General features: G+C 56.2%; 1 protein-coding gene across 1 annotated transcript in view; it reads right to left on the reverse strand.

The window, feature by feature from the left end:
- Positions 1–654: 654 nt before the first annotated feature.
- SDC3 (syndecan 3) overlaps positions 655–16,071 on the reverse strand; it is a 30,078-nt gene continuing 14,661 nt past the window's right edge. The window contains exons 2-5 of the mRNA XM_082777357.1: positions 4,078–4,195; positions 3,058–3,674; positions 1,505–1,775; positions 655–975 (exon numbers count right to left, since the gene is read on the reverse strand). Of these exons, the coding sequence (XP_082633483.1) occupies positions 809–975; positions 1,505–1,775; positions 3,058–3,674; positions 4,078–4,195 (1,173 nt within the window). The 3' untranslated portion in view covers positions 655–808. The remainder of the gene's footprint in view (positions 976–1,504; positions 1,776–3,057; positions 3,675–4,077; positions 4,196–16,071) is intronic.

A 16,071-nucleotide genomic window follows, 5' to 3' on the forward strand; every position in this document is an offset into this window, starting at 1 on the left:
CGCAAGCTGAGTTTTATTGGTCACAGTGAGAACCCAGCAAAAGCACGGTCCCTTCTCCAGCCACCCAAAATAATGGTCCCTTCTCCACCACACCCCTCCACCACCGACACCATGGAGCCACCAGATCTCCAGCCGTGCTTGGTGCTCTCAAGGAGGGTGGCGGTGGCCAGGGCGGTGCCGCACGAGGCACCCAAAGGTGGCTCCTTGGTGCTCGAAGAGGCAAGCTGGCTCCATTGCTCCTCCTGTACTGGCCGTGGTGGTGTTCATTTTGTCTTCCCCCACTCCAAGAGCAAAGCCCGGGGCTGCAGGTATTCCGGCCCCTTGTGCTTTTTTCAAGGTTTGAAGCGTATCTGAGAGTCGCATCCTCTTGTCAAACAGAAGCAGGGAGCAAGGTAACTCCTGCAAAGCAACCAGTCCCACTGAAAAAATAATAAAAAATAATAATAAAAAAAAAAAGAGAGAGACAGAGAGAGGGGGAAATAAACCTCCCTCCTTTCCAACAGGAAAAAAAAAAAAAAGATAAATCCAAACCAACCCCCCTGCGCCCCAGGGCTGGTACAAGGTGTCCAGATCCCAGAGTCCGATGTGGTGGTGGGAAAAGCCCCATGAGCTCCAGCCGCCGTCCGCAAAGCGGCACGTCCCTCATGCCGAAGATGCGGTTTCTCCTTTTGCATTTTTTTTTTTTGCTTTTTAAATTCACAGTCTGATCCAAAAGAGAGAGAGAGAGAAAGAGAGAGACGGGATGGAGGAGAGGAGAAGGGAGAGTTTGGAGCAGGAAGGGGAGCGCGAGGCACGCCGGGCTCTTGTCCTACGCGTAAAACTCCTCCTGCTTGTCCGGCTTCTGGTAGGTGACGTTGGCTTGCTTGGGTTCCTCCAGTGTGTAGCTGCCCTCGTCCTTCTTCTTCATCCGGTAGATGAGCAGCATGACCAGGAAGGCAGCGAAGAGGGCTCCCACCACGCCGCCCACGATCACCGCTGCAACAGAAAGGTGGAACAGCCATCAGAGGTGGAACCCGGCCCAACACGCAGAGCAAACAATTGGGGAACCCTGCTGGATGCTTGCCGCGTGCTTTGGGAGATGAATCCATGCTTAAACCTAAAGTGAAGGTGTTGGCCTCATGCAACAGCGTGATTCAAGGAGCTGAAACAGTTTCGTGATGTTGATGGATGGGCAGGACCCAAAGGACCAAGGCACCTCTGTCCTCTCTTGTGGTCAGGGTGGCCGGTGGCATTCAGCCATCACCATAGGACATCTTTTCCCTAAAACACCCTATTTCTTCCCATAAAATTCCTCCTAGCAAACACAAACTGTGCACAGCTCTGTGCTCTCCCTGCAAGGACGGGAAGACCCCAGGGAGCCCCCAGTACAGGCACTTGAAGTGTCTACTTCGGCGGGTGACAGGGGGTTATCCCAGGCTCAGCACCTCCCCAGCACCCTGCTGAAGACCAAGCCCTCTCCTGGGGGCTGTCCATCCCCCCACCAGCCCACCACCTCTGCTCTCACCTATCAACACCTCCTTCCTCTCCAGGATGTTCTTCTGGGGGAGCTGAGCGGCCGAGCTGCCCGACTCTATCGTGTTGTCGATGAGCCCCGGCTCCGCGTTCCTGCCCGGCCCCGGTGCCGATGGCGGTGTCACCACGGCCACCACCTCGTTGCCCAGCTCGGGACGAGTTGTATCCTCCTCCTCCCGGATCTCGAAGTCCCCACTGGGGCCACTGCTGACCGGGACTTCCAGGTCACTGTCGAGGACCGTTGACACCTCCCCTGGCTCCACCTGGGAGAAAGGACAAGGTGGAGCAGCGGACAAGGACCTAGGGGTGGTTCCTGCCTCCAGCAGCACCAATGTGGCTAGAGGAAGGACACCAAAACACCGATGATCAGGTGGCATGGGGGATAGCCCTTTGCCGTGCCGTTGCAGTGGGTGGTTGGATTGCAGAGAGCACCACAGCCCCACAACTTGGCAGTCACCAAAAAGGCTGAGCCCACCTGGGCTGACACCATTCTGGCCTGCCCCCACCCAGGTGCCCAGCTCTCTCCTCTGGCTTCCTCCAGAGACCAAAGGAGAGTCGGGGGGGGGCAAGTCCCAGACCCTTGCTTGGGCTCTGTCCTCAGCACAGACCAAGAGCTGGCTGCAACATCTCAGACGCCTCCTTGAAAGGCAGGAGGTGGTGCAAGGCTTCGTGTTACAGCACCACAGCAAGGCTGAGGATCGGATGCCATCAGATGAGCCCCCCAAGCCCCAGGGATCCCCTCCCTCTCCTTCTCTCCCTTCATCCTGCTCTCACGTCTCCCTCAGACCACTACAAATGCAGACGAGCAAAGAGCTCCTTGGGGATGAAGCTGGGGTGGGCGAGACGGGGCCCTCTCCGTGTCACACTGCCCCTGGCATGAGCGCACGGCTCGCTGCTTCCACAGGCACGCGGTTTTGTGACAGAGATTAATTGAAGGTCAGCGGGAGCCCGGAGCACTACACACATATATACGTACCCAGAAAAGAGGGACTAGTTTAGACAAATCACTCCACCTCTCAGTCAAAGCGGTTTTCAAAGGGCCCCTCAGGGGCTCTGAACGAGAGATGGAGCAGTGGATTAAATCCCCAGCTCAGGACCCCCAGCGGGCTGGAAATGCTCCATCACGCAGTAATTGCAGAGCATTTGGGACTCCCAGCGCCAGGCTGCAAGCCGGGCTGCAGTATGATGAGCTCAGCAAGTGTGTCCAGAGGAAAGCCCCTCTCTGCCCCTAAACCCCAGAGGAAAGCCCCCAGCCTCCGGCCCTGCTCCCCCTCCTGCTTTCTGGTGAAGACGCTCTGGAGCAGCAGTCCCCCATCAGCCCCATCACTGCTCGTGCAGGAGCTGCCCCCACCCTCCCATCTCCCCTTTCCATCTCCCCAAATGTTCAACTCTCTGCAGAGCTGGGAAGACCCCCAACCTGGCTTGACCTCCTGCTGAGCTGCTGGCTCAGGATGGAGCCACCCCAAAAGCTGCCCATCACCATCGCTTGGCTTCAAATGTGGTCCACGGGCCCTTCACCAGGCAAAAAGGGCTCCAGGCTCCTACCTGGGGGGCTTCTGTGGGTGGCAGCGTGGTGGGGCTGGAAGGCAAGGCAGTGCTTTTTTCCGTGAGGTCTGCAGTCCTGGAGGTGCTTGGTTTTGGCAGGGACCTGGGCTTGGCCGTGCTGGAGGGGACAAGCTGTGTCGTGGCCACCTCCGTCGGCGTGCTGGTTTCGAGGACGGACGTGGTGGGCGTCTCCAGGGTGGTGGCCCTCGTGGTGGCTGCCTTGGTGACAAAGGGGGGCAGGAACCTCCGGACGGTGGTGGGCTTGGCAGTGGCCACGGTGGTGGTGCTGGTGGTGGTGGTGGTGGTGGCCGCAGTGGTGGTGGTGGCAGCTGTGGTGGTGGTGGTGGTGGTGGTGGTGGTGCTGGGGGCCTCACTGGCAGTGGTGCTGGTGGTGGTGGCCTTCCAGCTGGGGATCACCAGTGCCTCCGTCACCCTGGGGATATACGAGGTGCCGGTGGTCTGCTCGGGGACGGTGTCCTCGGTGGGGGACATTTCAAAGGGGGTAGCCACGGGCTGCACCGCGGTGACAGGCAGCGCGGCTGCCGTGGTGGGGAGCGTGATGGACGTGTCCGTGGTGAGGCTGACGGCCGTCTCCAGCCCCGACTCCTGCTCGAAGTCTGAAAGGGGGGAGAAGAGCAAAGGGTGAGGCAGGCGCTTCCCAGGACTGACATCCACGTGGCCTCAGCACCCAAAAACCAGGGGGCATGGACCCGTTGTGGGTTCAGGAGGAACCAAGGGCTGCAAATTCCCAGGTGCTGAACAAAGCCCCCCTCTGTGTTCAATGAAACCCCTAAAGCACCAGCACAGGCTATCAGGGGAGGGCTAATCCTGCCTGGTAGGGCTGGAGACCTAAATGGGAAATGGAGTCACTCAAGCCCAACTTTTGGGGCCATTTCCTTTTGCTTTGGGCCAGGAGAGGGCAGAAAGGCTGCTCTGGAGAGGGGCAAGGGGCAATCCACCCCCCCAGCACCCAGGGCCAGGCTCCCCATGGCCCAGCACCCTTCCCCAGGAGCTACTCACAGCCCGAACCAGAGCCCGAGTAGACATCATCCAGTTCGTCGTCCCCAAAGGGGTCATCATCCCCGGAGCCCTCCAGGTCCACCGGCCTCTCGTAGTTCTCATTGCGCCAGCGCTGAGCCTGCAAACAAGCAGGGAGAGCTGTGTTAGCTGGCCCCAACGGGGACAAGGGGGTCACCGAAGTTAGGCTAGGTCCTGCATGGCCCCCCTGGGGTGGGTTACATGCGACAGGACGGGGACAGCAAGGCCAAGAGAGCGGGACTGCAGGCAGTGCTCTCCGGCTGAGCTGCCCAGAAATGTTTTTTTTCCCCCCAAATAATTCTCTGTTACAAATCTTTCAGACAAGCTGACATTTTGTGGCAAGTTCACATTGGCACTGATAACATTTCCCATGGAAACGAGCCCTCTGGAAAAGGGGAAATATATGATTTTGGAAACTGTTAGAGAACACATTATTTTAGTTCTCCAGCTCGGTATTGTTCTGTTTTAAACGATTCTCACTTAATTCCTGGCTTAGGTGTGACAGCAACGCATGCTATCAGCTCAGAAAGTCACAGTATGAAACAATGTCAGACTTCAGATATTCCACGGCTGCTAAAACTTGAAGAGCCCTTGCTAGTAGGGCTCTTCAGCATCTTGTTTTGCAGATCAAAGTGTCTGCTGTTTGTGTTGCAAGGAAGCAGTTTGACACTTCATTACAACCCAAACAAGGAGGCTTTGATCTGTGAGATAGCATCAGATGTTTCAAGATGTAAGGAGCCAGGTTAGTGCTTAAATGTAAAACAAGGGGGTAGAAGGGTCCCCCCTCCGCTCCTACAGGGTTTTACCTCTTGACAACCACTTCGAGTTTCTTTGTTCCCATTCCAGATTGGAACAAAAATGAAGTTTGAGATGTCAAAAGGTCTCATGATAGAGAAATGTGGGGCTTGGCTCAAGCTTTGCCCCCACGTCCCTTCCCCTGGCACCCATCAGCTCGAATAGAGAAGCCCCAGCTGCCATGGGGGAAATCGAGGTGTCATTGAGGGGTGACAAGTGACATGAGCTCCAACAGCTTCGCAGTTCTTTGCTCTGACCCGTGGAGGACCGAGCTCCAGATGCCGGAGAGGAGATGGTAAAAGCAGGGCAAAACTGCTGCTCCAAGGACCGGTGCAAATGGCTTTGCTAAATAAGCAATGTCTGACCTATAAACCCGTGCCTGACCCCACAAGGACAAAACTGCCTGTGTCTCGCTCTGGTTCCCACACGGAGCACTCGGGTTGGGATCGAAGTGTGGACGTCCCGCAGAACCTCGCATCCACTGGCCTGGTGGTGGAAGCTTTGTGCGTGCCAGAGGGGTTTTATGAGCCAGGTCTTGTAGTCAGGGCTGCGAGGGAGCAGCCTGCCTCTTCCACAGGTGGGATTTCCCTTTCCTTTTTCCAGCCCATCCACTGTGACCAGCGTGGAAAAGCCAAGGGAGAGACCAGGAGATCACAGGGGACAACACAGGGGCTGGTTCTGTGTCTTCTGAAGACTGATCTGCTGCAAACACAGCACAGGAGGGCCTTGGGAGGCACTGGGGGTTCTATTACTGCCCCCCAGGCATCCATAAATTATGGGAAAGGCCACCAAAATTGATGGGAGGACAAGGAAAAATTGCAGGGTTTGGGAGTCGGGAGAAGGAACATTTGGAGCTGCTTTTTTTTGCCGTTTGATTTCTGTGCTTGTTGGATACGGCATGGTCAGACATCAAAGCTTTCCAAAGAAGACAGAGATGCCCAGAAACTTGCATCTGTCTTCTTTTATGACTTTTTAAAATAAATGAGGACTAATCCTGTCATTTAATCCCAGACCTTCAGCCAGTTTTTATTCTAAAAACATCAAGGCTCCCCAAGAAACAAGGAGCTCGTAGCACAGGCGCTCCCCAGCCACCCCTCAGCCCTGCCGGCCGATCCGGGCGAGCTCCCCGAAGGTCACATTCTCTCTGCTCGACCTGCAGAGCCTCACCGTAATGGGAGCCACATGGCCCAGCTCTGCTGAGCTCCCTTAAATTGGAACCAGACGAGGCAGCTCCAGCCATCGGCTCCCCGGCTCCCCGTGCTTGGATGGGGAAAGGAAAAGGCAAAAAGCATGGACCCAGCATGCCCCCACCTGTCCTTCCATCCATCCATCCATCCATCCATCCATCCATCCATCCATCCATCCATCCATCCATCCATCCATCCATCTCTCCATCCATCCATCCCATGGGAAAGGAGAGGCTTGGCGTGTGCCCTGGCCGTGTTTTGCCCAGGAGAAGAGGCAGGAGCAATGCAGCGTGCCACCACCCTGCTGCAAAGAACCAAAGCCAGCCGAACTTTGGGTTGGGAACATCAAATCAAAGCAACTCTGGCAGCTGCGGGTGCTGTTTGCAGACTGGGCTTGGTCCTGGCGGCCCCATGGTGACAAATCAGTGGGGATGTCCTGGAGATGATGGAAATCGCTGCACATCGCCTGGGCCTGGGTAAAGAGGGCAGCTGGGCAAAGAATGCCTGCAGCTGATCGCAGCACTCAGCGCAGCTGAGCCCCCTACACCCCACGGTGACAGAGACAAATTACCCCTTGGCTGTGGGATGAGCCATGCTGTGCCAGGGCATGCCTGGTGCTTTCCCCGCTCCCCATGGCAAAGGCAATGGCCAGTTTACTTCCAGCTGCCTAAAACTCCTGCCTGCCTGGCACACGTGGGAATTTCCCAGCCCCAAACCCAAAAGCAGAGCTTGCCATGGGAGCAACCTCACTGCACTTTGCTTGGACAGCAGCCGAGCCCACAGAGCAGGATCTGGAATGGGCGAAGGGCAGGGATGCTCCAGCTTCGGGATCTGAAAACCCTGGGGCAGGGAGGCAAAAGGCTGGCCCTGCCACGAGGACACCTCCAGGTGTTCCTGGTATAGAGGGGGAGGTTCTGGGGACGTGGTTGTTCCCCCAAAGCCACACACACACCTCTTGATGCCCACCATTCCCCTTCCCTTACATAAAGCCCCTCCCGGCCTGAGCTGCCCCCTCTGCAGCGCTGACGCCATCGGTCAGGCTCATGCAATAAATCTTGGGGCCAGGCGGTGTTTATTTGGATTTACTGCTGCTTAGACTGTTAATGCTCTGCGTGCCCCAGCCCCCCCGGCATCGAGGGGGGACACAGCTGGGGGGAGCGCCGATTCCCCAGCTCACAAAGGATGAGGGCTCCCAGCCTGCTGCTCAGCAGGGATGCAGCTGGCTGGATTTGTCCTGGGGAAGAAACTTCAGCCAGGCTTTATTGCTGGTGCTCAGAGTAATGCTGGGGGGCCGGCTGGCAGCACCCCTGGGTGTGCTGAGGAGACACAGGGACGTCCCCATGGTGGCAAAGGCACCCCCGGGCTGCGATGCTACCTGAGGTCTACAGCACGCCAGGATGGGGTGTATGACAGCCTGGCAAGCCTGCTGGTGGCTGGGCATCGTGCAAGCTGCATCCGAACCCTAAAACATCAATTTAGGGATGGGGATATGTGCACAGCCAGCTCGAGCCAGGGGCCAGGAGCTCCCATCCCTGCAACTCCAACTTCTCAGGCCTCATGTCCCTTGGCAGGGGGCTCACCAACCAGCTCAGCCCTGCTTTCCTGGGGCCCTGCTTTCCCTTTGGCAAGGTCTGGGGCTGTGGGAGGTGGAAAGGAACAGAAAGGTTTCACCGTGCCCTGCAAGGCGCCAGCTCCACCCTGTCCCACCAGTGCCACCACCCCGCAGCCCCTGCACTGGTCAGCTGAAACCACCCCAAATCAGTGCCAGGCACACGGGATTCCCATGTCACCAGCTCAGAACACGGAGATTGGTAAGGGAGACATCTCCCCCTGCCCCCCTGAGCCCAGGGGACCCTTCTGCTCCCGCAGCCCCCCACGGGCACACATCGATGCTGACCCAGCCTCGTGCTGTCCCCTCGATGCCTCCACACTGGGGCTTGGCTGGGCCAGCTGGGATGCGCAGCCAAGGGGCAGCAGCAGCAGAAATCACGGCCAAGTCCAGCGCTAAGAGCCTTGGAAAGCGAGCGAAAGCTCCAGACCTTTGGCCTGGCCCCATCAGAGCTGAGCTGGGGATTAGAGAAGCTTCGGTCCCTCCACAGTGTCTGTGCACAGCAAACCCCCAAGCACCCCATCCTCTCCCTTTATCAAGGTGCGTTTATCATGTTTTTTCACACAGAAGAATTCAAAGATGGGGACAAGGGTCCCCATGGCGCACACAGCCCTTTCCATGCACAGCAGTGTTGGGTGCTTTGCTGGGGAAACCACGGCATGGAGGGGACCTGTCACCTCCTGCGGGTGGCCACAGAGCTCCCCACATCTCAGAACATGTCCTGGGGAACCAGGATGGTTGGTTCGAGTCCTCCTAAATCCCCCACACAAACTCCTATGCACACCCTGCTGCATTCCCACTCCACTGTGGGGTTTTTGGGGAGCCGGACCCTCACCCCAAATGCTCCCCCAAAAAGTGCTGCCGTGGCAGAAGCGAGCTTTGCCACTCAACATCTTGCAGTCACACCGGGAGGAAGGAAACATAAATCAATCCATCTCTAACGGCAGGGAAAGGCTGGCTAGCCTCCTCGGGATGCTCTCGGGTCCTTCTCCGGTAGCCATCGGCATGGCAACGGTCGCCAAGGAAACCGCCTCCATGGCGACGCATCCCTGGATGCGGGCGATGGGCGATGTCCGCGGGCGCACACACCCCAACCCTGGGCTCTGCTTCCCCAGGGGGGACATGGGGAAGGGGATGGCCCCAGGGGGGACAGAAGGGGTGAGAAGGGGAAGAGCAACCCCAAAAAGCACAGAGCAACTCCCAGGCAGGAGGCTCTGTGAGGGGGGAGATCCTGACAGAAAGCCCCGCACACGCTTTCCATGGGATTTAGGAGAGGGTCAGGGGATCTCCCCGCATCCCTGGATGGGGTGTATCCACACCAGCCTGGGTGCCTGAAGTTATTGAAGACTGTGGATGTGTCTCTGGACTTGAGAATTTCCCCTGAAGGAATCAGAAGGGAGATAAAAACTGAAACATGGTGGTTTCTGAGGCAGCTGGGATGCACGGGGACAGGGCTTGCAGGCTTGGTTCATGCCCAGCGCCTGGGCTGGCAGCAATGGGGACAAAGCTGCGTGGTAAAATCCTTTCCCTAGCACACACCTGAGGCCCATCAGCAGCGTGCACAGCGAGCAGGGCTGAGCAACCCCAGGGACTGCGTGAAGCAAAGCCCAGGGGAAGGGGTCTCCCAGCCCAGGGATCCCACCTGCATCCCCCCACAGGGTCTGGCCCCAGCACCTAGTGCCACGTGTGGGGTTTGGGATAGGAATGGAGACCTGGTGTGGCTGGCTGCAGACAGAGATGGTTTTACCCCAGGATTTGGATGTCCACGGCCATCCAGCACCCCGTGATATGGATGTCCACTGTAATGCAGCAGTCTCTGGCACAACCTGGGGCACGACACGAGGCTGAGGGGTAAGGATGCATGTGGAGGGCATCAGCAGGGATGCAGGGGACCAGCCCGCTCTGTGTCTCTGTGGGCAGGAGGTTAAAGAGGAAAAAGAAGATTGAATCGGTGGGAAGCAGCCTGGAGAATGGGATGGGGTGGTGCAGGGGAGTGTGGGGATTGGACTGTCCCCACTTTGTCCCTTGTAGCCAAACAGAGCTTCTCCTCCAGGTCTCTGCATCCCATCCCCTGCCCATGGCCAGGGAACTCAGCTTTTGCTTGCAAAATGAATAGGAAAAAAACAAAACAAAACAAAACAAAACAAAACAAAAAACAAAACAAAACAAAACAAAACAAAACAAAAAAAAAAAAAAAAACAAGCAGGCCAAAGGCCATGTGCTTGTGAGGGGAGGGACGTGGGCAGCAGCCTCCCCTTGCCAGGATGGAGCGATGCACGGGGAGGTGGCAGCTTGCAGGAGGCATCACTGAGCCAGGCAGAACAGCACTGAGCATCCCCCTGCTGCCATCCCCACAACAGGGGCATGGGGACCTCTGGATGAAGCCAAGCTCTGTGTGCCCCACAGGATCCCGCAGCCACAGCACCCAGGGCGGGTGACAAAGCCAGCAGTGTTGGGAGGCTCAGGACACAGCCCCAGTCACCAACCTGTCCGTGGCCGAGCACTGTTTGCTCTAGGGAAGTGCACTGAACTGAGAACATACCCCAGGAAAAGCCTTGATTATTTCTGAGATATTTTCCAGAGAAAATTTTCAATTAAATTGCTCCTTGAAAGCACCTTTCTGGTGCTTTCTACATACAGCCTTAGTAACTCATTCCAGCACATGATTTAGCGATACTATAAACAGTTGAAATAATATTAACTTGCGCATAAAGCTGAAATGAAAACACTGTTCCTGAACCTTAAAGACTCCACGATTCTTTTCCCACTACAGAATCGCTGAATTTCCGTGCTTTGATCCAAGGCTGAGTTAAAAATAAACCTGTTGGGAAGCTGCTGCTGACAGCAGGAGGACTGGTGCTGGAGACCATCGGGGCTGCTCGAGGAGAGCTGAGGAGGCCGGGCAGAGGGCAGCGGGATTTTGGGGGTGTAGGGTGCTGGTGGGGAGCAGAGGGGCCGATGCTCACGGCCGGCACAGATCCACCTCGCGAGCTGTGGAGCGAGCTCAGTCGAGCAGCAGCCAATTATTTTTTTTTGTAACTTTATTCTTTTTCAACCTAATTAAGCCCCCGAATAACAGCTGCCTAAGCCCTGGCGCATTTTGATTTAATAGGCCGGTTACTTTATGCGAGTAAAATAATCATTAGCAGTTACCAAGTGGCAGCAATTATTCTGGCTCCGTACCGGCTCCGCACCGAGCAGGGTGCAGGCGCTGCCCAAACCCGAGCCCTGCACATGTGTGAGCGCTGTCACCGCCGGGTGCACAGCCCTGGAGAGGGCTCAGCTCCTCCACCAACATCCCCTCCTGCTCCTCAGGCTGCCTCCGGCAGCATCTTTTATTCCTGTTCCTCAATGGATTAGTGCCAGAGCTTACCCCGCTACACAATAAATATCCCCGAGCCAGGGCTGGCATGAAAAATAGCAAACCTCTCGACGTAAATCGTTGCTAACACCTCATCCCCCAGCACGCTCCGCTTTCTGCCTCTGGGGAGATGGAAGGGAAAAGAAAAAAAAAAAAAGCAAACACAACAACCCACAAACAAAGCACCACCTCCTGCTGTATGCAAAGCGCCAAACGATGAGGTACAAACGAGCCCCAGCGAGGCTGCTGCTGATGGGATTGCATCAGGCACTTGAGGATGATTCCCAGGGATGGATTCGCCCCAAGCACCAACCACCCCAGGGATGATGTGTTTTGGGGGAGGGGAAAAGCCACGCTGGGCCCTACGCCCCCCACTGATGCTGCAGCCAGAGCATCAAGCTTTCTGCCCACTGAAAACCCCAAACCTCTGGTGCCTCGGTCCAGCTGGAGCATCCCGAGCTGCTGGAGGATGAGGGACCCACACACCCACATCAGTGCCCATAAACCAGCACAGAGGGCTGGGGAGATGTGCCCTGCGTGGGGAGCATCAACAATTCCCACAGGCAACCCCAGAAAAATGCCAGCACGTGCTATGATCTGGGGCTCGGCCCCAGGCTGGGGTCTTCCATGGGAAGAGTGCGGTGAGCTCATCGCCATGAGGTGGGCTCAGGGCTGCTCCTTCCTGGGCTCTGCACGTTGGAGATGGCCCCAGCGGCTGAAATGCACCGTGCGGGACCTTCCCCCCGCAGCCCAGAATTGATTTAATTTGCTCGGCTCCATAATCCTATTGCAGCTTAGCATGCAAAACCGTCTCGGGCTTTTCTCACCTTCCACAAAGGCGCATTTCCAAGCTGGCTCTCCGGAAAGAGACGCAGCTCTCCAAAGAGCCGGGAAATAGGACTTTAGATCTGTCCCCCCTCCTTATGCAGACACCACCCTGTCTGCTGAGCACCTCCCCAGCACCATCCCTGCTCCAGGACCATGCCCTGGGTGTTTTGCAATTTGCATGCCCCTCTCACTCCTCCAGCTCCCTGGGGAGTCCCCGCAGCACGGCCAGGCCCCAGGGGCTCGTGTTACCCAGTCTGGGGAAGAGTTTGGGTGGGACAAGTGTCACCCAGGAGCAGGGAGATGATCCTGCTTAAATAAATGCAATGTTTGCCTGCACCGGGGGCTGCAGCAGGGCTCTCACTGCATCGCCTCGCTGATTTATTGCTCCAGCCCCCTTAGGGCACACAGGTAACCCCAGCAAGGTGGAAGCAGCTAACAGCATCTCTCTTCCTGAGCTTTATCGCCTTTTATTTCCTTTTCCTTTTCAGTTTCCCTTCTCCATTGTTTTTTTGGCAAGTCTGTAAGTCCCTGCTGCTGCTGCAACAATTTCAGGCACAGGAAAACAGGCATTTTCTGCTTTTCACCCCAAAAGCAGCACAATTTTGCAATCTCTTCCTCTGGGCCATCTTTTTCTTGGCCAGCCACTGAAGGTTCAGCTTTCACACAGCCTCCAGCAGCGCCGGCTCCAGCAGCATTTTGGCGAGCTGAGTGTTTTGGCCCCAGCTTGCGATGCTCCACGCATCCCAATGTCCCCAGCCAGCCGGTTTTGGCTGCTGACACGCTTGCAGGTTACACCAACATCCCCCAGGTCCACCAGCTCTCGAGTGAGGAGGAAATATCTACCGTCCCAGCCTCAGACATGGAGGCTTTTGCACCACCAAGACATGCAGCAGGGCTGGGAAAACATTACGGTGCCTCCAGGCTCCCAATGCAGTGATTTAATGCCTGGGGATATGACCCCAAAGCCAAGCCCCGAGGGGATGCTGATTTGAGTGCTCCCAGGGACAGGCACTGATCTACTGCCGTGGTTTGGGACCAAGGTGTTTTGGGACCGAGGTGCCACTGTCACAAGAGGATGTGCCCAGGCTGGGGTTAACCCGGCAGCGCTCAAACAGCCCGCAAGTGGAGAGTGTTGCTTGCCTGACACTTTGATATCTGAAGTTTTTGCACCTTAAAAATAGACTGATGCATGATCAGATACAGAGAAACTTGGTGCTGGAGCTGCAAAGGTGGTGTGAAACCCCCCTCAGATTTTCCGTCTGCCCCTCCGCCCAGACCACTCCCAGCAATTGCCCCCGGACACCCGGTGTCCCTGTGCCCAGGGCCACCACGGAGCAGGGAAAGGCCAGGAGCCAGCCCGGGGCCGCATCCTGGCTCTGCCCAGCCCCTCGGGGCCAGACAGCAGCGGGTCCCAGCTGGGAAATTCATTCCAGCTGCATCCTTTTGGCTGCGAAAGCAGCCCGCCTCCCTCTGCACGAAGCGCTCGGGAGCAGACAGACGTTTCCCACCCCCAGCAGATTGCCACCGGAGCTCCTCGATTTAGGGAAAGAAGAAAAGAAAAAAAAGGTATTTCCTCTTTCTAGTCCACACTCAAAGAGCCGTTAGGCTATATTTATCTGCCCTGAACTTTATCTGCTGCAGTTATTCATCTGGAAATGCAATCAATCTCCTTTCCGACGGCACCGGCCCATCCAGCCCCGCTCCCCACTCCGCATCGTGCTTTTCAGCAACCTCACGTGACGTGCAATAAAAAGTAACAGAAATGCAAGTAGAAGAAACCGAAAAGGCAGCTCCCCACATGGAGCAGCTCAAGCACTGGGTGAAACCTTGCCCTTTTGCAAAGCACGGGGGGTGGCGGGGGGCTGTGCAGCGGGGACCACCCGAAAGGCGACCCCCAGGGACCCCATCTGCAACCGCTCGGGCTCTGCGCTGCGCCAGTAAGGCTGAGGTTTCCAGATGAAAGGCAAACTCCCGAACACAACCAAGAGCAGAGTCTTGACCCCGGTGTTGCCTTCTCTGGTTACCTTGCCCAGGAAGCGCCTCCATCCCCGCAGGGCTCATTTTACTATGAAAATAAACGGGCAGGAGGGTTTGAGCCTTGGAAACGAGCAAAGTTTCTGCTAATGGACAAAAGCGACCCAAGCTGTGGCCGAGCCTTGGCTGAGTCCTCACCAGGCACAGGGGATTTTCAGGATTTCGGCACATGATGGGAAACGTTTCAAGTTCTCCCCTCCATGTGTGTGTGTGTGAGCAGGGCTGTGGGCGCGTGCGTGCGCGCATGCACACGCGAGGGGTTATGTTGCTGGAAAGCACTCTTCAAATATTTATACAGCCTAAGCCTCATTGTTTCCTGCCCCCAGATGAAGTCCTTTTAATGAAATGTAACTAAACAAGCCGTTTCCATTCTGCCTTTCCAACGATAATTACGGCTGATACACTAAAGGGATGGCAGAGTTTCAACACCGCGCTGCAGAGAGGAAAACCAGCATCCTCAAGGCAGCTTCTCCTAACACGCAGCTCTGGCCCTGGGGCTTTGGGAGAGGGTTTAAATTTGGGCTGTGAACAATCAGAGCAGCCCACGTGGACGGGATGCTCACGAGACTGAGGTGGCATCACTGGTCCTGAGGCAAAATCCTGCAGGAGATGTAAGTGGTGGTTTTGGGAGAGCGATGCACACAATGATGCCCATAACTCGGGAGGGGAGGAAGAAGAAAAAGAAGAAAAAAAAAAAAAAAAAAAAAAGATTAAAAAAGAAAAAGAAAAGAAATATCCAAGCTGCTTCAGACCCTCCTGGGACAGACCCTGCATGGCCGAAGAGGGGAGGATACAAGGATGCTCTTGGTGCTGCAGGTTAACCCCACCACCAGCAGTGCCCCGATTGCTGCTCACCCTCTCTTCCCAGAGCCCGTGCGGGATATCACCCTAATCACAGCGGGCATTTCGTTTTGTTGGGGAATAAGCAGCTGGAGCAGTGGGACTGTGGGCAGGAATTGGGCTGAAGGCTGCAGGCTTTGGAGCTGGTCTTCATTGAGCTGCCTGCAGTGAATGCAATGCGGGAGGAAGAGCATCCTGCTGGGCTTGGTGGGCAGAGGGAAACTGAGGCACAGCCTTGATCCTTCGCCTTTCCTTCATGGGAGGTCCCGTGGGGAGATGAGCAGAGCAGAGCCCTGCAGTGGGACTGGGCATCACCTGTGGTCACAGCAGTGCCCACGCACCATGCAGCTCCTGAGCTGCTCCGTGCCTCCAAACAGTTGCCAAAGAGCACAGGGTTCCCAAAACCTCTAATTTCCAGGCTAAAAACACATTGGGGCATCCAGCCCTGCCCCACAACCTCAGAACAAACCAGTCTCTGAGAGGCTTTTGCTCTGCAAGGATCAAAATCTGCTGAAAAAAAAGCATCAAGAAAAATGAGAGCGAAGCCACAGGCTTGTTGCAGCATTTTGATATTGATTTCCTGGCTGACATCCTTGATTTGGGCTGAAAAACTGCAGAAAACAAAGGGGTTACAGACAACCCGAGGCATCCGCTGTGCTGAGAAGGTCCAAGGGAGCTGCCCAGGTGGGGACAGCCAGGCTCACAGGGGAAACTGAGGCACGGCGCTCCCAAGGCCTGCAGCCACCTGGGAGAGCACCCGGCACTGCACACATCAAACCCGACGCTTGTGGCAGCGACAGGGCTCCCCAGGAAACAAAAAAAAAAATGTGGAAAAGCCAAGAACACAGGCAAAGCAACCCACAAGCAGACTCTCAGCCCACCGCTATTTTTTTTTTCCAGCTCTAAAATTGATTAAAATAGCCCCCGTGATCTGACTTAGCTGTTTCTATTTAGGACCCAAATAAGGACTTGTGAGCCCAAAAGCTTATCTGCTTGGGAGTATTTTTTCCCCAACTGTATCAGTTGCTCTAATAAAAGCTGTGACCTCTCCCTGCAAACCTCCCATGCCCGTATCCTTCTCCTGGCACGGCTGCAGCCACCCGGCCACCACCACGCCGACCTCTCCGCCGTGCCCAGGCTGCTGTCAGAGGAACGACAAGATTAGAGCTGGCCCAACATTTGGCCAGCCAAAAAAAAATTAAAAAGCCAAAAGTTTATGCCTAGAATCTACCTCCCTCTCCCAGTTCACTTCCATGTTCAGCGGTGAGACCTTCCCAGCCCGACACATGGCTCAGCACAAATCCTGGGTGCCCAAAGCAGTG

This window comes from Aythya marila, assembly GCF_965140915.1.
Source record: "Aythya marila genome assembly, chromosome: 22".
NCBI classification, from domain to species: Eukaryota; Metazoa; Chordata; class Aves; order Anseriformes; family Anatidae; genus Aythya; species Aythya marila.